This window comes from Ceraceosorus guamensis (assembly GCF_003144195.1).
Source record: "Ceraceosorus guamensis strain MCA 4658 unplaced genomic scaffold IE81scaffold_14, whole genome shotgun sequence".
Classification (NCBI taxonomy): domain Eukaryota; kingdom Fungi; phylum Basidiomycota; class Exobasidiomycetes; order Ceraceosorales; family Ceraceosoraceae; genus Ceraceosorus; species Ceraceosorus guamensis.
The window spans coordinates 105,368-125,927 of NW_020290009.1; the positions used below are offsets into that span (position 1 = coordinate 105,368).

At 55.9% G+C, this 20,560-nt stretch overlaps 5 protein-coding genes across 5 annotated transcripts; 2 read left to right on the forward strand and 3 right to left on the reverse strand.

Annotated features, from left to right (window-relative positions):
- Window positions 1-96: 96 nt before the first annotated feature.
- Window positions 97-3,461, reverse strand: IE81DRAFT_353185 (nuclear pore protein 84/107; the record flags this gene model as incomplete). Its single annotated transcript, XM_025516644.1, has 5 exons — window positions 97-781; window positions 886-1,487; window positions 1,572-2,861; window positions 2,948-3,095; window positions 3,154-3,461. 5 exons carry the CDS (start codon window positions 3,459-3,461, stop codon window positions 577-579), a joined length of 2,553 nt encoding a protein of 850 aa, XP_025371196.1. The 3' UTR covers window positions 97-576.
- Window positions 3,462-4,030: 569 nt separating this feature from the next.
- On the forward strand, window positions 4,031-5,894 carry IE81DRAFT_345980 (hypothetical protein; the record flags this gene model as incomplete). The annotated part of the gene is made up of 3 exons (XM_025515977.1): window positions 4,031-4,067; window positions 4,174-4,641; window positions 4,726-5,894. The coding sequence occupies 3 exons, from the start codon at window positions 4,031-4,033 to the stop codon at window positions 5,892-5,894; spliced, it is 1,674 nt and encodes a 557-aa protein (XP_025371197.1).
- A 1,857-nt stretch (window positions 5,895-7,751) lies between these two features.
- IE81DRAFT_287692 (Rad52/22 double-strand break repair protein) lies at window positions 7,752-8,435 on the reverse strand (the record flags this gene model as incomplete). Its single annotated transcript, XM_025511724.1, has 3 exons — window positions 7,752-7,859; window positions 7,938-8,185; window positions 8,252-8,435. Coding segments are annotated over 3 exons (540 nt in total), but the record flags the coding sequence as incomplete, so codon positions are not given.
- A 2,932-nt stretch (window positions 8,436-11,367) lies between these two features.
- Window positions 11,368-14,390, forward strand: IE81DRAFT_44623 (Pkinase-domain-containing protein). Its single transcript, XM_025517353.1, has 10 exons — window positions 11,368-11,554; window positions 11,694-11,764; window positions 11,918-12,061; window positions 12,159-12,237; window positions 12,315-12,423; window positions 12,512-12,750; window positions 12,835-12,939; window positions 13,020-13,940; window positions 14,012-14,149; window positions 14,233-14,390. Exons 1-10 carry the CDS (start codon window positions 11,552-11,554, stop codon window positions 14,308-14,310), a joined length of 1,887 nt encoding a protein of 628 aa, XP_025371199.1. The 5' UTR covers window positions 11,368-11,551; the 3' UTR covers window positions 14,311-14,390.
- Window positions 14,391-14,995: 605 nt separating this feature from the next.
- Window positions 14,996-18,014, reverse strand: IE81DRAFT_44642 (hypothetical protein). Its single transcript, XM_025517354.1, has 4 exons — window positions 16,873-18,014; window positions 16,432-16,812; window positions 15,766-16,356; window positions 14,996-15,680 (listed from the first exon to the last, which is right to left on the reverse strand). Exons 1-4 carry the CDS (start codon window positions 17,869-17,871, stop codon window positions 15,108-15,110), a joined length of 2,544 nt encoding a protein of 847 aa, XP_025371200.1. The 5' UTR covers window positions 17,872-18,014; the 3' UTR covers window positions 14,996-15,107.
- Between the last annotated feature and the right edge of the window lie 2,546 nt (window positions 18,015-20,560).

A 20,560-nucleotide genomic window follows, 5' to 3' on the forward strand; every position in this document is an offset into this window, starting at 1 on the left:
CGCGCGGGTCAGGCAAATGTCGACGAGCGAAGCATCCTCCCTGCAACCCGTCGCCGACAGGCCGATGAAACAGGCAAGTGCGGCGCTGCCATCTGCAATGATCACGTCGAGCAAGCGCTCCCCGTCCGAGTCGAGGTGAGCAAGCACGAAAGATTCGATAGTGTCCAGACTGCCATGTTTCTGACGTTCAAGTTTCTTGCCCGTCCATTGCGCAGCTCGAGGTCAAGCGTTGCTAAGCGAGCCAAGATTGTCCGACCGTCTCGTGCGAGCCCGACCTCGTCCGAGGCTGCTCCTCGTCATGCCGTCGCCACTTTGCGAGAGCTAATGTCGAATGCGGAGACATTTCTGGAGACCAAGCCGGTCGATGAGTCCTTTGCTTAGCTGCTGCAAACCACACCATGTCCCTGTTGCGCGATGCGGATTGTAATGCTGCCATGATTGCTCTCATAGTCACGAGTCATTTTGTGTAGATTTGAATGCACAGTACACGCCCCGCCCGGTCCCAGACTGCTGCACAATCAACCTCTCTTTGTACGCACACAATGACAATTGAGATTGCGACGTTGCGTCTTGTTTTCAAGATGCGCCCAACAAAGTAGGAGCGGATGCGGCAGCCTTGAACGAGTCGGTGCCGAGTCGATCGAAAGATTCTAGGTGCGCTTGTCGGACAAAGGCGAGGTACTGCTTGAGCGAATTGCCGTGCAGGGAGATAAAGTCCAAGTAAAGCTTGTGCTTCTCATCCGCCACCAAGTTTGGCAAGTTCAGGGCAATCGCAAGGTTGCTGAGTGCGAAAATACAAGGGTTGGCCCGATGGTGCAAGTCATGGAGTCAGCTTTCTCTCCTGCGATGGCGTGCACGTCGGCAAGAGGCGATACTGGTACGTACCCAGGAATGAACTCGGAAGAGTCCAGGAGCATAAAGTGTAGCCTAAAGATGAGCTCCGGAATATAGATCTTGCGTATGCGAGTCAATTCCAATGCTCTGCGTTCAGCCTGAACATCGACGAGCACCACCTGGATCTTCAGCCAATCCATCTGCAATACCTCTTCCATTTTTTCCTGCGCCATCTCGACGATCTCACGGAGCGCTTGGACGAAAGCGTGCCTCGAAGTCTGTCGCGCATGATCCGACCCCATCGTCGTTGTCCGTTTGTTCCAAACCTCGCTGAACTGGACGTGCGCCTCGTACGCTTCGAAAAAGGTCTTCCAATGCAGATGCTCCGTCTTCTCGTCCTCGGCCACTTGCGCATCGTCCAAGACGAAGAGAGCGTGCTCAGGCACATGTTCGAGCACTTGACGAGCCGCATTGACCTTGCCAGAGACCAAAAAGAGCCTGAGCAACAAGTTGCTCTGCAAAATGACATCCTCCGAAGTGGACTCGTCGTACGTGAGCCAGTCGATAGCGCGAATGAGACAGATCTCCTCCTCGCTCAAGGGCGCTTCGAGAGGCAAAAGCGGTTGTTCTGGGTCCAAGCCGCTCGGCATCATCTGCACGACACGCCAACACAAAGTGTCATCCCAATCCGCGTCAGTGAGGGCTACTCGATATCAAGCGGGAGAGACAAGACTCACCGGAATGAGCTCATCGAAGATCATCGCGACCGTCATGCGAGCCACAGCAGCAACGTCGAGATCGTTCTCGCTGGCTCTTGCAAGTGCAGCTCTACGCTCCTCTTCCGTCGCGGTGATGGGCATAAGCTTGAGGAAATGCGCATAGCTCTGCGTAGCGCTTTCCGGTTCCAAAGCGCTAGCGTACATGGCAACCAAGCTATCCTTCGCGCCATCCACCTCCAGCACCTCGACATAGGCGCGCAAGATCGAGTTGGCCACCACATCCGACGGAGGTTTGTCCACCTGCAATCTCCTCAGAAAGAGCACGAGATGTGCAAAGAATCTGACCAGCCTGGCGTATATCCTCGGATCCGCCGTTTCGCGCATATCCAACAGACGCTGCTCCACATGCATCAAGAACTCGTTGACGTTGTCCAAGATGACTGCTCGTTGCACCACGGCGTACGGGTTGTTTGCTTGTTCATGAACCCCATGCGACTCTGTCTGGGCGAGCACCTCAAAGATTTGTTTCAATTCTCGATTGATCTCGCCCTTGTCTGCTGATCCTATCGTCTCCGTCGTGTTGGCTCGTCGAATGATGGCGAGAGCGTCGGGAACGACGAGTTCGTTGAGCTTCACAGCCCCAACTTGACCGCACGCTTCAGGAAACGTGTCTGTAGCGCCTTGACTCCACCAGCCTGCCCGCGCATTCAGTCCCTTGTCGACGGCCGCTTCCAATCTGGCATTGACATAAGCCCACAGATGCGCTTCCCAGCTGCTAGAAACGGCCAGCACAGATTGCAAGTCGCCGCTAAGCGCGCCGTACAGTGCCCTTTCGTGCTCTTCTATGCCGCTCTTGGATGCCAAAGTCCGACAAATGGCCTTCCACAACAAGCGATTGCGATTTCCAGTAGCTTCCTCTGGCTCGTCTAGCGCTTCTTCGTCGTCGCCGCAACCAGGTCGCCAATGCAGTATCGCACCTCTCAGACTGGCAGCTCTCCAAGGTTGATCCGCTTGTCTGGTCAAATCCAGCGCCTCCAAAAGTCTTCCAGCTCTGACATATTCGAACAGCGCTCGCGTCAACGCCTTTTCGTACGTCGCATCCTCACGAACTTCTTGAGGGGCATCGGGATCCAAGCTTTGTGTGCGCGGAATCTTGATCTTGTCTTCGTTCAAACGCGAAGCTGGTTTGTTGGATCCTGTGCGCTTTTCTGAGCGAATCTTGTTGCGCGTGTATGGCCTATAGCCTTTGCGCACTTCCACTACCGACACGTACTCGCCCAGATATTCGGAGAGCCAGGTTCGGACGAGCTTCACGTGGGTGCAAGGTGATGGGTGAGTGGATTAGCGCCAATTCCAAATCGAGGAGATTGAAGATCCCTGCGATCGGGACGCACCTCGAGCTCTGCGAGACCGGGACTCTGGGCCAAGAGCCTCTGCACCGAGCTGAGCGGCGTCTCGTAAGGATGGGAGCTGGAGCCTTGGGAAGCTTCCAGCTCGGCAGCTGGCTGTCTCGACAAGCGATCGCTGAGCAGCGGCACATGTCTATTGGATCAGTGCCAAGCTCGTCCATGTGCGCCATCCTACCATCACAAGTACTCACTGGTACAGCCTAGCGATGAGCTGCCAAGTCCTGGCTTCTCTATTCCAAGCATCGATATCTTCCTGATCCAACGCTTCCCCTCCTGTTGCTCCTCCCACTTCTTCGCCTTCGTGCGCCCCTTCATCCCTTCCCAACGATCCCACACCCCCTCTGACTTCTTGCTCGGCTTTAGCGCTGTCAGCTCTTCCTTGACAAGATGCGCTGAACCATGCTGCTAGGCCCGTCTTGAGATCCAACAGTTGAGATCGATCGCTCTCTCGAGAACCCAGAAGAGCATCGGCAAAATCTTGTCGTACGCGATCGTACATTATCGCTTTGTATGGTCCAGGTGCTAAAGGTCTGCATGACCTGGCTGGCGCGAGTGACCCACGACGAGTTCGAATGCCAAGTACGAAGGTTGCGTGCAAAGGAAAGAAAGGGTAGCGGAAACCTGAGCAAGCAGTGTTGAGTGTATGTGGGTGGGCCGGAAGAAGCGTGAAGCGCTCGCAAAGCACATCGACCAATGTGAATCTTGAATCATTCTTGATTGCGGCTCACACCTCGTGACCCGCCGTGACAGAAGACACGCACCGACAACCGCGCGCGAGGGACGCGTCCGCATGCGCATGCGCATGCGATGCGGTGCGAGTTACCTCCGCAAAGATTCGCAATCAACAGCAGCTCTTCTTGTGCGCACAGCCGAAAGGTAAGTTCGCAATCTACACATCTGAGCTTCTCTTACCCAAACACCATTCAGCACTCAAGCCAATCTTCCGCGCTCAGTGTCTGGATACTTAGAAGCTAAAAGATCGGGACAGGTTCCGTCTTGGAGGAGGAGTAGGGGTCCATCCATCACGTTTACTCGATTGCGCGCGCCTGACAGGCTGGAGAGGACAAGATGGCGAAGAAGTCGAGCAACCCGATGGATGCTGCGCGTGAGTCGAGGTCTATAATGTCAAAGGTCCGCACCACCAAAGGCAAGACGGAGGAGCAGACAGCTGACTGCGCATCCTTTCCCCGCCCTCGACACTCGATTTGCAGGCAAAGCAGCGCGCAAACGAGAGTTGGAGAGAAACAAGGCATCTCGACAAAAAGTCAGAGACGAAATAATGATTCGCAAAGATCCACGTCCTCTACAAGCCGAAGTCCGACGATTGGAGAGATTGAGCTCCACTGGCAATGGCAAGTTGTCTGCAATCGATTCGAACGAGCTCAAGGAGAAAAGGGCAGAGCTGGAAGGAATGTTGAGGTTAAAGGAAGAGTTTGTAGCCAAGCATCCCAACAGCCGTAAACTCGTCTTTCCAGGCGAAGAAGAGGAGCGATCGGAGAAAGAGAGACAAAGGAAGGCTGAAGAGGAGTCTAAAATGGGTGCTGGTGCTGGCAAAGCATCGGCTGGGCCAGCAGGTGGAGGACAGTATGCTGGCAGAATCCCGGAAAGAAGCGTGTATTACGATCCAGTGTTCAATCCGACCGGTGCACCTCCTCCTGGAATGCCGTACAGAGAGAAACGTGAGTAGCATGTTGGTGATCCATCCACCCGCTTCTCTTTGACAGTGCATTCCTCTTTCGCGCCGCTCCTCTGCGTCTTCCCAGCGCCTGATCAGTGGCCTGCACCCCCGCTACCCTCGTCGCCACCACCAAGCTGGCCAACGACTTTTGACACCACGTCCGAAGCGCAAGCACGTGAGGAGAAAGCCGAGGTGTTGTATGGTGATGAAGTCGGCACCCCGAATTCGGACACAGACTCCGACTCGAATTCGGACGAAGATGGGATTCAGCTTCCCGAGGGTCCTCCACCTTTACCTCCAGCTGCCGAAGTCGAGGTCAAAGAGGAGAGCGAAGAGGATGACGAGGATGATGACGGGATCATCATGCCCTCTGGTCCGCCTCCCCCCAAAGTTGGATCGAACGCTCCAGCTGGGCCAGCTCAAATGCACTACACTGGTCCGCCACCTGGCTTCGGCACGCACTTGGGCACAGCTATGCCTCTGGCCGCTCCCAATTGGACAAGTCACGGTCCAATGTCCGGTGCTGGACCTTTTCCAGCAGGGCTTAGCGACCAGATGAGGCCTCCGACATGGCAAGCCGGGCCGAGCCAATTCAGACCACCGCCTCCTATGCGTTCCTTTCCAAGAGCAGGTGCACCAAGAGGGTTTGAAGGGTACGCTGCGCATGCAGGCGGGGGCGAAGGCGTACGTGCAGATCCAATGGCCTTGAATGGAGAAGTGAGGCCCACTTTTCAAAGCTGGCGCGCACGACCTCGATCTTCTCCTCATACTCTCCATCCCTCTCAATCCGGACCAAATTCCGTGCCAGCAAGAGCTCCGACCGGTCCTTCCGCCTCTTCTGCCGCTACCGCTTCCCATCATTCCCGGCCACAAGCTCCCGGTCCACCACCAGTGCGACCGCCAACATCCATCTCCGCCGCTCCTCAAATGCGCGATTTCAGAAAAGAAGCTGCAGAATTTGTTCCGCCCGCCTTGGCTCGCAAGAGAGCCGCGCAGAGAGCTCAGGCTGCTAAAGGAGGTCTGCCAGGAATGATCGATGCTGCACCTGCATCTGGACCAAGAGCAGATCAGCAAGAGGCGAATTCTTCAAAAGAGGACACACAAAGGATCGGCCTGATGGACAGGCTCAAACCTCATCTCAACACGAGCTGGGATGCGCAGGAAGCAAGTCCCAAGTTTGGCCAGGCTCCAGGCAGGAGGAAGAAGGATGACGAGTATGAACGATTCTTGGGCGATATTGGGGATCTACTATGAGCTTCATGCTTGACACTCTTGCGCCAAGCGACAGGCAATGGACAGAGTCATGTATGCGACGAGCGTGCAGGTGCTCCAACGGTACCAGCGCGTCGCGCCCGAACTTTGCATCCGGCACCTCTAGCATTCCCATTAATCTTGACGCTGCCTCTTCACGGCGCCACTTCGATCTACAGGCAGCTCACCAAGAGGCTTTCTGCCGCCGCTCCATGCTTGATGCGGACCAGCCACGAATCCGCCTTGCCGCTCTCGATGCTGCTGGTTGCGCACTTGTTGCTCCGCATACTTCGCGTCTAGCGGCGCAACGACAGGTCGGCCGAAGCCAGTGTTTGGTCCCACGTAGGCATGACGCACAGGCTGCCCGTCGGCTCGAGTAGACATTGAAGAGTGCGCTGCTCCAGGTATCGCGCGACCGCTTGATGGCTCGAGATTCGAGTTGCCCACGCGCGCCGCTGGTCGGCCCCTGACGATGGATGTCGCAGCTCTGCGTTGTAGCGAGCGAGCAGGAGAGCTTGTTGGAGAAGCCGCTCCTACTGCTGGCTTCGCTGCAGCTGAGCCACCCACAGTGGTCACAGAGGTCTGTTGGGCGTGACGCTGTCAGTATGGAAGATGAAGCAAAACGTTAATGACGTGCCCAATGCTCACCTCTGCTGGGAATCTCGACGACCCGACGTTGGACTGTGCGCCCACGAAATGACCTTTGCTGGGTGCTCTTCTCATCACTGGACTGCTAGGGTTGCTTGGAGGAGCATTGCTCGCGCCCGCGCCACTGAGTCCGCGTTGATGAGTGGGCAGAAAAGGTCGTCGATCAGGAGACGTGACCGATTCGATTCTTTCCCTCTTGACATCCATAGCCGCTCTGTAGTCTTGCAGACCTGCCACACCGCTGTCATCGCAATCCATACCGTGCGCTTCGTGTGCTTGAATGGACGCGACGCTCAAGCATGCTCGCTGTTCCGACTGCTGCTGCTGTTGTTGTCGCGGCTGGACGGGACGGAAAGGGCCTCGGACCTGGTATGGCTCAGACTGTTGCGCTTCTTCTTCTGCCGCCAATTCCAAGTACATGGCAGCTGCTGCTGCATCATCGTCCTCCAAATCGCCATACTCGCTCAAGTGATCCCCATCCGCAATGTGCTCCATTGCACCATCCATCGGCACATTTGTGACTTCTGGCCATTGAGGCGGAGGACGTCGTTCCAGTCTCTGTTCGGCAAGCGCCACCGCTTCCGACATCTCTGCGTCCCCAACATCGCTCATCATCTGAGCAGTCGTAGGACGACGAAGCTCATCAGGGGCATGTGCGTTGAAAGATTGTCTGGAGGCCGCGCCCATTTGAGAGGCATCTTGCTGGACTTGTTGACTTTCCGGAGAATGAATAGGCCTCTGTCCAATAGGCGCCAAACTCTTCGACCGGCGCAAGCGATGGTCTTCCTGCTTTTGCGCTGCGAGGGCTAAGCGCTCGGCGCGGCCCTTGTCTGGCGACTCGGATCGCACGCGTGAATCTGCACTGCTGGAGTCGTGTTGCAGAGGCCGCTCGGGTTCGCGCACTGCTCGTTGACGTTGTGGCGCTTCTTGTCTAGGCATTGTCTGTGCGCGAGATAGCGCATTGGCCTGAGGCGCTGCTGCGCTGATGGACTTATTGCTGCGGTTGGCCGGCACAGGAGGTGGACCCATAAGTTGCGCAGCACTCCTTGAGCCCTCGTCTCTCTGGTCGGTGGGGCTTGCCCTTGCCATTTGTTGCTTGTCATACTCTGCAAAGTATGCTGCTTGTTGTTCGCGAGCCGCTTTGAGCGCTCCGGGATCTGGCGCTCTTTTGAGGTCGCTCAGGTCATACGAAGCTGGTGCCGCCTTTTCCTGCTTGGCGAGCTGGTCGGTAAAAGTTCTGTCGTACAGACAATTGCCCACCATCCTGCCAAACGATCTCAGAGCTCTCTTGAACGCATCCGTCGTCGCTTCTTTCCGTGCCTGATGCATTCCGAGTAACAGCTTGTCCGTGAGTCCGTCCAACACTTAGCTTTTGCTGGCACCTCAGCATACACGCACCTTTTCGAAAGCTTGCCCCTTGTGTTTGCTTCCTTCCATCGCACCGTACCCAACGTCTTCATGGAAGGTTCCATCGCGAAGGGTAATTCTAATGATGCACGACATCCCGATCCTTACTTTGCCGTCGTTGTCAACATCGCAAAAGTCCGTATCCATCCGCACTATGGAAGTGGACCAGCCATTGAAGCCAAACACCTCGTTGGCCAAATCAATAGCTTTCCAGCCCTCTAGGTACGACAGCTTCTTTCCTACAAAATCATGAGTCCTGCCCCTGAGTCAGCCTGTGAAACATACTGCCAAGCAGTGCGACTCACCACCAGTGCCGTAGCCCGCTCGTGTCTGAATATACTCGGGACCGAGTCGCCTATTGAGGGCGGTCTGCAGCGCCGAAATCTGTCTCAAGCCGTCGACTCCAGGTCGAGGCGGCACACTCTGACTGGCAGGGAAAGGCGATGGCCCATTCTCGCTCCCGCTAGCGCTCGCGAAGCATGCGAGCATGCTCTCCGCCAGCATTCGACCAAGCCAGGCGGCGTCTGCAGGGTTCTGCCCAGCGCCAAAGTTGGTTTCATTCTGAGAAGCGGAAGGTTTGATCGAAGTAGGGCCGTCTTGAGCATCATTGACACGTGCTGAAGGACCTGCTCGGACGTCTCCGGCACCTGTAGGGTCGCACGGTGCCATGCTACGTGTTTGTCCTTCGTTCTCGCCAAAGTGCCTTTGCGCTGCGAGACCGCCGTAGGGTAGATGAGATACGACCCTCCCACCGTACAGTGCGACTGGTCGACTTTTGGCCTCGGCAGAAGCGGCAGCTGCAGCCTTCGCGTGGGAGTGTAGCTCAGCTTGTCGGCGCTCGTATTGGAAGATGTTGATATCCGAGTGTATGCTAGACTGATTTGACATGGATGCTGTAGGAGCGCGAGCCCAACGGCGCCTTACGTCGGGGTGCACGTCGTCTTACCGCAGTCTCCGTTTCGGCACGGAGGTGGGGGATGGTGTATCTGCTGAGCAGCACTGGAGCGAACACGTTTGAGCTAAATCACCATCCACGGGAAACTGTGTTGGGGCGGTAATGTAGACGACTCGAGTTGTGGAAAGATGGAGTGCAAGACTTTCACATGTTATTGGATGTCAAGAGGACGCCGATGTCGAGAAGACATCCGCGCGCAGTCGCGAGTCAAGTGTTGGACCTGAATGCCGCGGCCAATCGAATGACCTCAGCGGAGAGCGCTCCATCAGACGCGGCGCGCGCGCCGCGCGTGCTAAGCAGACTTGCACGTGACCCAAACATGCATACCCTCTAGTCTGATGCTTTCCGCTTTTTGGCTATGACTCTCGAGGTGGACTGACGCATGACTCCATCACTCACTCATCAAGTCAAGAGTATGGTAGTCAGCTGTGCTATCGAATCAGAATTCTGAATCTTGATGAATGTTTGAATCTATTGGGCCGACGAGCTGCTGGTGACAATCACGTGAATCGGAATCAAGAATCTGAACCGAGGGCATCGACTCGGGTCCACCCAGAGACTCATCAGAACTCTTGACTGTGACTTCTGAGACGAGCAATGAATCAGAGTCCAGAAACTGACGCATTTGCAAGATAGCTTTCAGACAAATCAAGAATGTATGTCCTGGGCTGTCCGAGTCCGGCAAAGATGCTGTTGTGCCTCGTCACCCGTCATTCTTGCTCGTGACTGTATTGATGGTGGACTTGGTATTAAGAGACGCAGAGCCACGTTCAAGATTATGAGGTACAAACTTCTAGATCTGTGTGCATATATCTGCGTATACTCTCGACATCCGACTCGTCGCTTGAGAGTGACTGGTTGCCTGTCCTTCCGCGCTTGCTGTCAAGTACAAGATCTTTTGAGATCTGGCATGGAATGTGGGTCCATCCACACACTAGACTGTTGTATGTACCTGTAGCACCTGACCGGCATGAGGGGTATAGAGCCGACCGAGCATGGCGCGCACGATCGCTGCCTGTAGCCCAGAGCAGCAAGAGGCCGTAGCGTGGTAACGTGGGTAAGTGTGCATCACACTAGCCTGCTGGTCGTGAATAAAATAAGCAGCAGGCCGAGTGAGATCCGGGACACGTCTAGCGTGCTTGTATACGTACACATCGCAACGCGCGCAGCCGAGTCGCTTGCCCTTGCTGGCGGGACTTTTGTGCTGCCTCGTCGGTGGAGCGTGCTCCTTTCAGCGCTTGCTCCTGCTGGAGCGTGCGCACACTCGATCTCACTGTGCCATATGGCGGTTGCACGAGAGTTACAAGTGGTGCGCGACTCACCATGTGGTGAATCAAGAATGTGCGAGTCGCCCGAGCTGGCCTGTCCAGTGGACAAATCAGACGCGTGACTCTTCTGACTCACGACTGCCGCCTTTGTCAACTCGACCAGTGTTGTGAGTGTGCGCCTGTGCCGAGGGCCAACCTCACGCCTTGAACACCTCCCGATCGAGGGCCGAGACGCCGCACGCAGAAACGCGGTAGACGCGTACAGCAGCGTCGGAGATATACATATCCAGCATGCAGACAACGCGGTTCATTGACCCTGACATGCTGACTGGTCGGCATCAGCCGGTGTCATCGTGAATGGCTTAACGGTGGAGAGGATTGTGACCAGCGAGTGCTGGTCTCCGCCAGATTCAAGTCGCGCCATGGAAGCGCTACTGCTGCTGCCGCTACGACTACTGCTACTGCCGCGGCCGCTAGAGAGCTACACCATATATATATATATATACTATTATTATATGTATTATACAGTACCAAAAGGCGCGCAGCAGGGGGCATGCGCGCATAGGACTATAGCTATAGCAGCACCTATACGCGTCCATCACCATAGCACCACACATGATATGTTGTCACGACTACATTTTAGCTGTGACTGCATGATCCCGACTCGCGCGCTGCCCAGGCGCGGCGATCGTGTATCAGAATCACGAATGCTGACGCGCGCGCCCAGCAATCGTGAATACATCAGCAGCGGCCGGAGCACACGCGTGCTGCATCCACGGTTGTCGTGTGGCGCGGCTGCCATGCATGCATCTTATGCAGCATATGCAGCATCATCAGCAGCAGTCGCAGCAGCAGCACAGCAGCAAGCAGCTGATGATGATGCAAGCCCCCTCGGCGGATCGATTTAGGCGGGACCCGCACCGCGCGCGAACGTTGCGTGTCAGGACGGAGCTCCTTGCTCTTCAGCGCGACAAGCAGCGCAGGTGTTGAGCGGGTCAAGCATGTCTCCTCCATGCTGTACGGCGTACGACGAACGGCTTCTCAGCGCTTTCATGCTGTCTAGACCCAAGCCATCGCCCACCACCTCATCTCTCATTGTGCTTCCGAGCAGCCATCATCACGCAGCCTAGAGCTGTCCGATAAGCGAAGCCGTCATCAGCGCCCGTCGTCGGCGTGCGGTAAGCTCCATCGCTTCTCGACCATCAGCCGCGATCAGCTTCGCATCAGCCCTCCATTCCGTCTGCTAGGTCCGCCTTCATTAGTCCCATCACACGCTACGCCCAAGCACTCGCTGTTGCGCGTGTGCGAAGGATCAGTATAATTTCGTTGAGGTTGGGATAGGGGCAGTCCCTACTCTTTCGAAGGACAGCGAGACATTCAAGATGGTAAGTTTACACGCCTAGTATGTGCGAATCAGCGGATCTGCCAGCGCTGGCCTGCAAGCGCTACCATGGACTTTCAACACCACCTGCATCCGCGACTTCTCATTGACTCCTGACAAACCACATCACCATGCTTGCTCAGGCCGCCCCTCAGGGCTCCGATCCGGAGGAGTACTACGTCAAACAAGACAGGATCGGGAAAGGCTCCTTTGGGTGAGCATCGCGCGCTAGTGGAACACAGACGGATGAGTTTAGAAGAGGCGGTGTGATGGCACCTAGTGCTTTCATGAGTAGGTCCGAACCTTATCTTCTGTCAGCAACGCTGACCCCTCCCCACTTCTCTAATGCGTCTCGATCGGACACCAGTGAGGTGTACAAAGGTTTCAGCAAGATCACCAGGCAGCCCGTAGCGATCAAGATCATTGATCTGGAAAGTGCCGAGGATGAGATCGATGATATCCAGCAAGAGATCAGCATATTGAGCCAGATGGAGAGCACGCATGTGACCAAGTGAGTGCCACATGTGCGCCATGGAGTTAACATGTATTCTTTGCCAATGTATCGCAGAGCTGAGCTGACGCTTGCGCCGCGGTGTGCCTCCTTTCAGATATCACGGGTCATGGCTCAAGGGCACGAATCTTTGGATCGTGATGGAGTACTGCAGTGGTGGTAGCTGCTCTGATTTGGTGAGATACAGCATATGCTCCTACGCCACTCTGTCGCGAACGCTCACGATGGGACTGTTCGCCGAACGAAAACATAGATGAAGCCGGGCCGCTTCAGGGAAGATTACATCGCCATCGTGCTACGCGAGCTGCTGAAGGGGCTAGACTATCTGCATGGCGAGGGCAAGCTTCACAGAGACATCAAAGGTGCGTCCAGGCGCTAGTACGCATTTGCTCTTTGGCGCAAAAGAGGCTTCTTGCGCGCTCACTCGCCTGCCTCTCGTGAAATCCGCAGCGGCAAACATATTGCTGTCTAGCAGCGGAGATGTTAAGCTGGCTGACTTTGGTGTTTCTGGGCAATTGACGGCTACGATGACGAAGAAAAACACCTTCGTGGGCACTCCTTACTGGATGAGTCCCGAAGTGATCAAGCAGAGTGGATATGACTTCAAGGCCGACATTTGGAGTTTAGGCATCACAGCAATCGAATTAGCGATGGGAGAACCTCCCTACGCTGATCTGCATCCCATGAAAGTCAGTGGCGTCGGAGCGGCGCATCTTGACGCTACCTGACAACGCCGGCTAGTGACTGACTAGCGCCCTCTTCATCCCAATTAGGTTCTGTTTCTCATTCCAAAGAATCCTCCACCACAGCTCGACCAGGCTTTCTCCAAACCCTTCCGGGAATTCGTGAGCTATTGCTTGCAGAGAGATCCTGCAAACGTAAGTAATAACATAATGCCTCAATCTTGTCGGTTTTGTCCACTACGACCGCAAGCTCACGATGCACACATTTGCCCCAGCGACCCACCGCACGCGAGCTGCTCAAGCATCGCTTCATCAGGAACGCCAAGAAGACTTCTTACCTTACCGAGCTCATAGAGAGGCTCGAGAGATGGCGTGCAGAGGGCGGAGATGGTCCCGACGAGGGTGATGACAAGCGTCGTTCCCAAGAAGAGGTCGGCGATGCTGGAGAAGATGATTGGGACTTTGGCACTGTGAGGAGAGGGACAGTGGGCAGAGCTGGCGGGGCGGACATTGCGCATACGGCAGGTCAAGACCTCCATCCGTACAATGCGTCCCAAGCGAACGGGCGCCTGGGGCAGAAAGGTCTACCTACGCCTCCACAAACCAATCACGGCGTGTCCCAAGACCGATATGGATCTCAGAGGTCTTTTGGCTCAGGCGGATCGGGTTCTGCAGGCGGAACTGTTCGTTTGGGTGCTGGACAGACGCGAGCGGGAATTTCAGGTCCTAGTCGCACTAGAGACCCCTCGATTCACAACATCGGAGGTAGCTCAGGTCCCGTACAGGCGAGAGACTACGGCGCCAAATTGGAGCCTGTTACCGCCGACACCCCGCCTCGACCTCCCCGTCATGCTCGTGCAGGTAGCGAAATTGTAGGAGGTCAAGGGCACAATGGGCAGCATGCGCATGATGGCGGAAACGGGTACGCGCAAGCGTACGACGCTGCTCAGGCTTATCAGCGAACGCCAGGAGTGGACGAAGTGGAGGAGGAGACGAGGAGGATGGACGAACTCAGGTTGCACTCGCACCAGAAAGGCGCGAGCAGCGGTAGCGACGGAAGCATGGATCCAGGTGCTGCGGCTGCTCAGCTCTCGCGCACAGGGGGCAGTGGCCCTGATTATGGTGCAAGTCAAGCTCAGCCAGGACCCCAGCCAAATTCGGCTTTGCACGGCGTCTTCCTGCCGGTGCTCGAGCAGGTATGTCTCACGACCTGGGTGTGTAGTCGCCTATACGCTTCGCGAGCTTACAAATTTATTCTTTGTTGCAGCTTTCCCTTGCGGTTTCACACAACGCGGACGCACAAAGAACCATCATTGATGTTCGAAGAGCTCTTGAGGCTGCAGAGCGCGTCACGCCCGGCCTGATGAATGCATTTGCTCTTGAAGTCTTCCATACTATGGCAGAGGTGAGCTGGAAGAACGTTCCGCCTTTATAAAAAGTGATCAGGCAGACACTGACAAAAATATGCTTGCCATACCCGCCTTCAAGTCTGAGGCGGAGCAACAAGGCGACTACGAGGATGACGAGGAGGACGGCTGGCAGGCTCAAGCACACCAGCACCCTTGACCACGGTGACCGTTGTCCGGACCAGTGGTGTGCGCCATGAAACACACGATTATGGCAGTATCGCCGTTCACGGTCGCTCGCCCACCAATCCCGGCGTGATGCACGTCCGCGTCGCGCTCTTCGCCAGCCCCTGTACTCATCTCTATGCTGATTCTCGCTAATGACTCGTGTTTTGTCTGCACGAAGTTGCCCACACTATCACGCGCAACCTGTACACCCTCGCACAAAAGTGTTCAAGGTGACCTCACTCGAAGCGCTGCCTGCGCGAACCTCGCACTTCGTCTTCCCTTACCAACATTGCACCATCTCGCTCGAATTCTCCCATCGACAATCATTCAGGCACACTCGCATCACAGCTCCAAGAAGCAAAGCCGCAGAAGCAGATTTCCCCCCCCCCCCCAACCAACGATCATTTCCCCAGCCGTGCATGCAATGAATCCATTATCTGTCCATTTCCGCTTGTCCTTGCGGTCTGCCTTCTGGCCCTGGCGCCCCTATGGAAGGTGGAGGACGCATAAGGTTACACACATGTGTGTGTGTGTGTCTTGTCCTGTTGTCATGTCTGTGATTTGATTGCGGTCAGTCGATTGAGTGCATTCGAGTGCGTATGCAATTCGATTTGATAGTCAGGACACGGGTCACCTCGGGGATAATGGCAGGTGTGAGGACAATTGCGCGGGATGCGGTGATGTTACACGGCACGTCAAGGTATGCGTCGATGCAACAGAAGTTTCAACATGGCCTACAGCGACAAACACGCCTGGCAGGTCTCACTCATGAGAGACGCCAAGGACGGGCTAAGAAGACTCCAAGAGTCCGAGATCCGTCTCGTTTTGCAGATCCGCAAAGACGCTCTCGTGAGGCTCTGGGACTTTCCATGAGCAGGGAAACCGATTGAAGAGGTCGGCAAATCCGTACTTGAGAAGCTTGCGTCTCTCCAATGCGTCGTAAAACTTCTCGTCGAACTGCGGTGGCGTAGGTCCTGTGTGATGCGCGAGGACGCCATTTGGCAGAGGCTTGCCGTCGGGGCCCACTGCTTGGGTAGAGCCGCCCGCAGAGTCACCCGGCGTGCCGGCAGAAGCGGCCGCCGCGGCCGCTGCTGCTGCTGCCGCTGCAGCAGCCCCGCTCTTCTTCTTCTTGGGAGCCAAGCTGCGCTTGATGATCTGCTGTCGCTTGTGCCAATGTGCTTCCAGCTCTCTTTCTTGTGTGCCCAAGAAGCTCGTGTACTGCTGATGCGCCATCCGGAGCTTGCCAATTTCGTGTAGACGCTCACAGCGAGCTTTGTTGATGCCCTGTTGAGCAGCCAGTCTGCGCTGAACGTCTCGCAAGGCCGAAGAGATCTCGTCATCCTTCCGCTCCGCCCAATCAGTCTGTGTGTCAAATCAGATCAGGATGCTCTGTCAATGAGCGACTGAGGATCAGGGTCGATCCGCGTTCATGCTCTCATCTACTCACAGGTTCAGGATCGATTGCGTCGAGCAGCCTTAGCTCACCCTTGAGGCGCTCTTCAAACTCCCTTGTATCTTGTGGCGGAGCACTTGGAGGTGCAGCATATCCATTTGCTCCGTTCGACCGTGTCAGGGACGCAGGATCGTGCGTCGGAGGACTCTTCCGTTTGCTGTCGGCGCGAGTAGCATATCGATCGAGTGGGGTGCTGGTCAGGCCACCTGTACCGGATGGACCGGAAGTAGAAGAGGTAGCAGCATATGCATCTCTCGTGTTTGTGAGAAGGCTGGTATCTTGGGGTGCTCCCGGGCGTAGAGCCGAAGGACGTTTGACGGGCAAGAGCGCAGAAAGCACACGCTCGGCCAAAGGCCCCACCCGTGCATCTTCATTTGAAACGCCAATTGCATGCTCGTCACGTAAGGAGCGAGGTTCGAAACTGGGCGGTGGTGGAATTGCGAGCGAATCATTCGGCTTGTTCTCCGCATCCATGCTTCCATTAATCGCGGTCGATTCGCCAGAGTCCTGTTCTGCCCACACTTCGTTGTAAGGCCTACCAAGGGGCGGAAACTGGAACAGAGCATCGTCGGCAAGCGTTGGTGACTGTCGAAATCGATGGTCCACGTTGGCAGAGGTCAGCCGACACCGTCAATGCAATGACCGTTCAGCGGTACTTACCTTCGGGGCGAGCCACGCAAGGTCGTCCTCAGTGATGGTGCGAAACCAGGTGTCGGCGTAAGCCTGAAAGATGTTGTGAGGCGTTTGTTCTCCTCGCTTGTCCTTGGCTCTACTGATGGCCGTCGAAGGGCCAGGACCGCCTTCTTGATATGCCTCGAGTCTATCTCTTTCTCTCTCTCGCTCCTTCCAATCTTGAGCGGAGAAGTCCATCGTCACTTCGACTGGACGCGTAGGATAGGGGCGCACGCTTTTTGGTGCCCGCACTTTCGGCACTTCAAATGTCGTCTTCGGCAGCTCCCACATAGCAGCGGGCTGAAGCGGTCCAGCTATGCCATTCGCTTGTCGGGTTCCAAGACGAGTGACTGCTTGGGACGAGGATTGCTGCACGATCCAGGGAGGTGTCAGCAAGACAGATACAATGAATGGATTGCTGAAACTTACAGCTTTGCGTGGCGCTGGATTGAGCTTCAATTTGATGTTCAGAGGCGTGCCCGAGAGCGAAAATCGATCACGAGATTGTTGCTGTCCAGACGAGATGTGCGAGCCTCGTCGACTTGCCGTAGCGCTGCCTTGAGACCCAATACCCGCGTCAGGAGCCAGCAGCCCCGGATGCGCTGCAGCGACAGGTGTGCTAGCTGTGGCTTTTGCCGAAGGTGATTGGGTCTCGCTGTGGTCCGAAAGGTCGGAGTCTGAATCGACGTTGGTTCTCTCACGCTTCCGTTTGCGTTTGTTACTTCCGTACGTCCGTCCAGGCCTCGAGGGACCAGCATCGTCGTCTCCATCCCACTCAGCTGTGCCTGAGCGTGCTCGCGCAGGTGCACCTGAGCTACCACCCGAGCGTGCCCCTTGCAGAAGAGCAGGTGCAAGAGGAGCTGGAGTCTCTGGTGCAGCTGAGGCTGAGGCACGGTCGGGATCTAGCTTGACCTTGATCCTGCGAGCTGGCGGAGGTGGGCTCTGAGCTGGTCCAGACTCCGAGACTCCGACAGTGGTCGTCGCAGTCGATGCGCCTCCATTATGAGAGCCGGTGCCAAGGGATGGCGTGGCGCTTGCGCGGAGAGGATGTGATGCGCTTCCACTCCCAATGCTTCCAGTCTTGAGTCTGGCTTTCGCTTTGTCTTTGAATGATGCAGAGATTGCGCCCGACAATTTCTCCACCTTGTCGTCTTGGAGCAGCTTCTCTCTGTAATCCTGCGCTCTCCTTTTCATGTCCTCAATGGATGCTGCTAACCTCGAGAGCGAGCCGGGACTCGGCACACTCTCGTGCGTGGAGCTCGAGGCTGTGTTTCTTGAGCCATTTACGCCATCGGTGGCTGGTAAATACGTTCGATACAGAGGCGGAGATTTAGGTGGAAGCGGCGACATGGACTTTCCCATCTTAGACGACCCCCTACCCGCTGATCCAGCTCCCCCTGACCCAGCACCAGCCCGAGCAGAGGACATGCCGGGCGATCTGACCGCGAGTTGCAAGCGCTAGCGAAGCTTGCCAAACAGCTGCGCAAAGCCTTGACCCCGTAAACAGGGTACTCGGCTAGCATGCAGTCCTTCTGGGGTCCGGTCCGGTGCTGTCCCAAGATGCGCCTGCTCGCCTTGCGAGGGTCTCGATGTGATTGATGTATGCGTGGAGAGAGTCGGTCAACCGCCACGAATGACCTACGCCGAGTAGATGATCGAGACTGAGCAGCCGGCAAGTGTATGATGGCTACGTCGGATGAGCTTTTGAACGTAGATGAAGGGGAGCTACTCCAAGGAAGAGGAGTTCCCAAAAAGAGGCAACGGTACCTCCACCGCCCGAAGCAGAGTAACGTCCAGACTGAAATGTGCTCAGCAGGCCCTGGAAAGACTTCCACCGTGCAAGAGCGTCCAGAGGTGCTCTATCGCTGCTGGACGCGATGCCGAAAGTTGTAACGTAGAGGGCGAAATGCACTCTGACTCTCTGAGTGGTACAAGGCGTCTTGCTCCCGCGTGGGGCTCCAGAGCTCTACGAATGCACGACTGGATACGCGTGATGGGCTAAAGAGGGCAGGAATATGTCGTGATGAAGGGAGATGCTGGCGCTGAGGTGATGTGCCCCGCAACGAACTCAGTGCTGCTGCAACAGCATCATGCCGCGAGGTGTCACGATGCTTCCGAGACGTCAGTCAGCGCGAGTCTGAGTCGTGTGTATGAGGGTGCAAATCGGTGGTGGAGCGTGTTTCCAGCACGGTGGTCGGTGTTGTCTACCACCGCGCGCGCCCGTGAGCTACGCTGCAGGCTTATTTCGATCGCGCGCGTGTTGCTGTGGTGCAGCAGCCCCGCGTGAGACGAGACTCACATGCATCGCATATATGCGCTACCAGCACTTTTAATTGCTGCAGATGTTATTTAAAGCTGCTGCAAGAAGCTCTGCAACCGGCGTTCACGGCCTGTTCGCGATACAGCGGTTCATGCATGTCAAACATTTTGATCAAAGTCAAAACTCCGAACCAATTAATGAACGGACCGAGAGACGATTAGAAGCTGCGAGTCCGAATCAAGTACCGAATCCTAGACCGAATCAGGACTACTGTAGTCGCCGAATGAGAAACACAAAGGTCAAAGACCAGACAGACTCACCCTATACGCCTATATATAGACCGTGACTCTTTGATTTCTTGAGTTCACAAGCTAGGCGCAACTCGCAGGGCTAAGATGTTGCCCTATACAGCGGACTTCCAACAATTAGCAAACTTGATATGGCAGCTATAGGTGCCTGGCCGCGATTTCCACGCTAAGCTCGCCGCTTGACATCTCGGATCTTGTTACGGTCTTGCTCGCGTCGACGTAGCGAAAGCCACCGCGCGGAGTAAGGAGAGTCGTGCCAGTCGTGAGACTTCGAGTGATATTCACGAGTGTGAGTTACGAGTTCTCTGCATGCTCTTTGCTCATCGTGACTCTTGTCTCGGGACCGTGGCTCTCCTAACCCCGCGAGCCACCTCGCAGCATGTCGCAGACCACCTGCTTGGCAATGTAGCTATATAGCTGCTCGCCATCCAGCTAAATTGCGTAGCAAGCACCCGCGCTCTTTCCGCAAGCGCAAGGCGGAATCTGAGTGCACCGCCTTGTTCATCGTCAGTTCAACCTGCTCGACGCTGGTGACTTGTCGGCAGCATAACCCGTGAGTACGCTGGCACATCTATCCGTCACACGAGCGTGTCTCGTGTCACACGATGCATGCAGCGGTATACGACGTACGCCCCCTATCGTTGGGTCAGGGGCTGTACCTATAGCCAAGATTCCTGATTCGAGACATGCACCATTCCGGACTCACGATCCACATCTGCAATTGCAGGTTTCTCATTGATAGGTTCCAAATTGCCCCACGGGGTCGATATCGGTAGCAGCGCGTCACGAGTCCGACTCAAGTGCTGGCGACAATCGAAAAGGTTCACAACAGCTAGTCGCATGACCATGATGCAGCCTGCCAGCCATGCAACAACCCGTCCCTTGCCCCCTGTTCTCCTCTTTCCGGGCTGAGTTCTTCGGCCTGCTCTTCGCGCCCACGCATACCTGTCATGTGTAGGTGTGTGTTGTAAATCTCCGCGATTGAAATCCCTTTGCCACTGCTATAATTTCGATGCGTGTAACAGCACGGGTATAGCATGCAGCTCCTTGGCGTTTGGCGGGCTTTTGCATGCCTGCTTGCTGCTGCAAGGCTGACCATTGCAGCAGCATCGACGGTAGTGTTGAGCGCAGGCCCCTGTCTCAGCTGTGCTTGGCCCGTAGAGCTGCCAGCTGGAGAGTCCCGCGCACCGCTACTGATGACACGCTTCCCGTCCTCAGTCCGTTTCTTCAACAATGGACCTCGGATGCCTTGCATTCACGATTGCGGGAAGCGGGGATCAATTCTTTGAGGCTGTGTACTCTTGATCCCTTTCTACTGCGCCCTTGTTCGGAGGCGTAGTCGGAATCGTTCGTGGTCAGTCAGTCAGCTTCCGTATATTGATCTATGCAGTTGAGACTTGAAAGCGCAAGGTTTGCTCGTAATTGGGCTCAGTCTCACCAGCAGTGGCTGCGTACAGTGAGAGGCCGTCAGCTCAGACCGCTACCAACATGAAGAGGTAAGAGCGGGTACATCAGCTGAGGTACGAACGGTCCTTAAGCAAGAATTTTG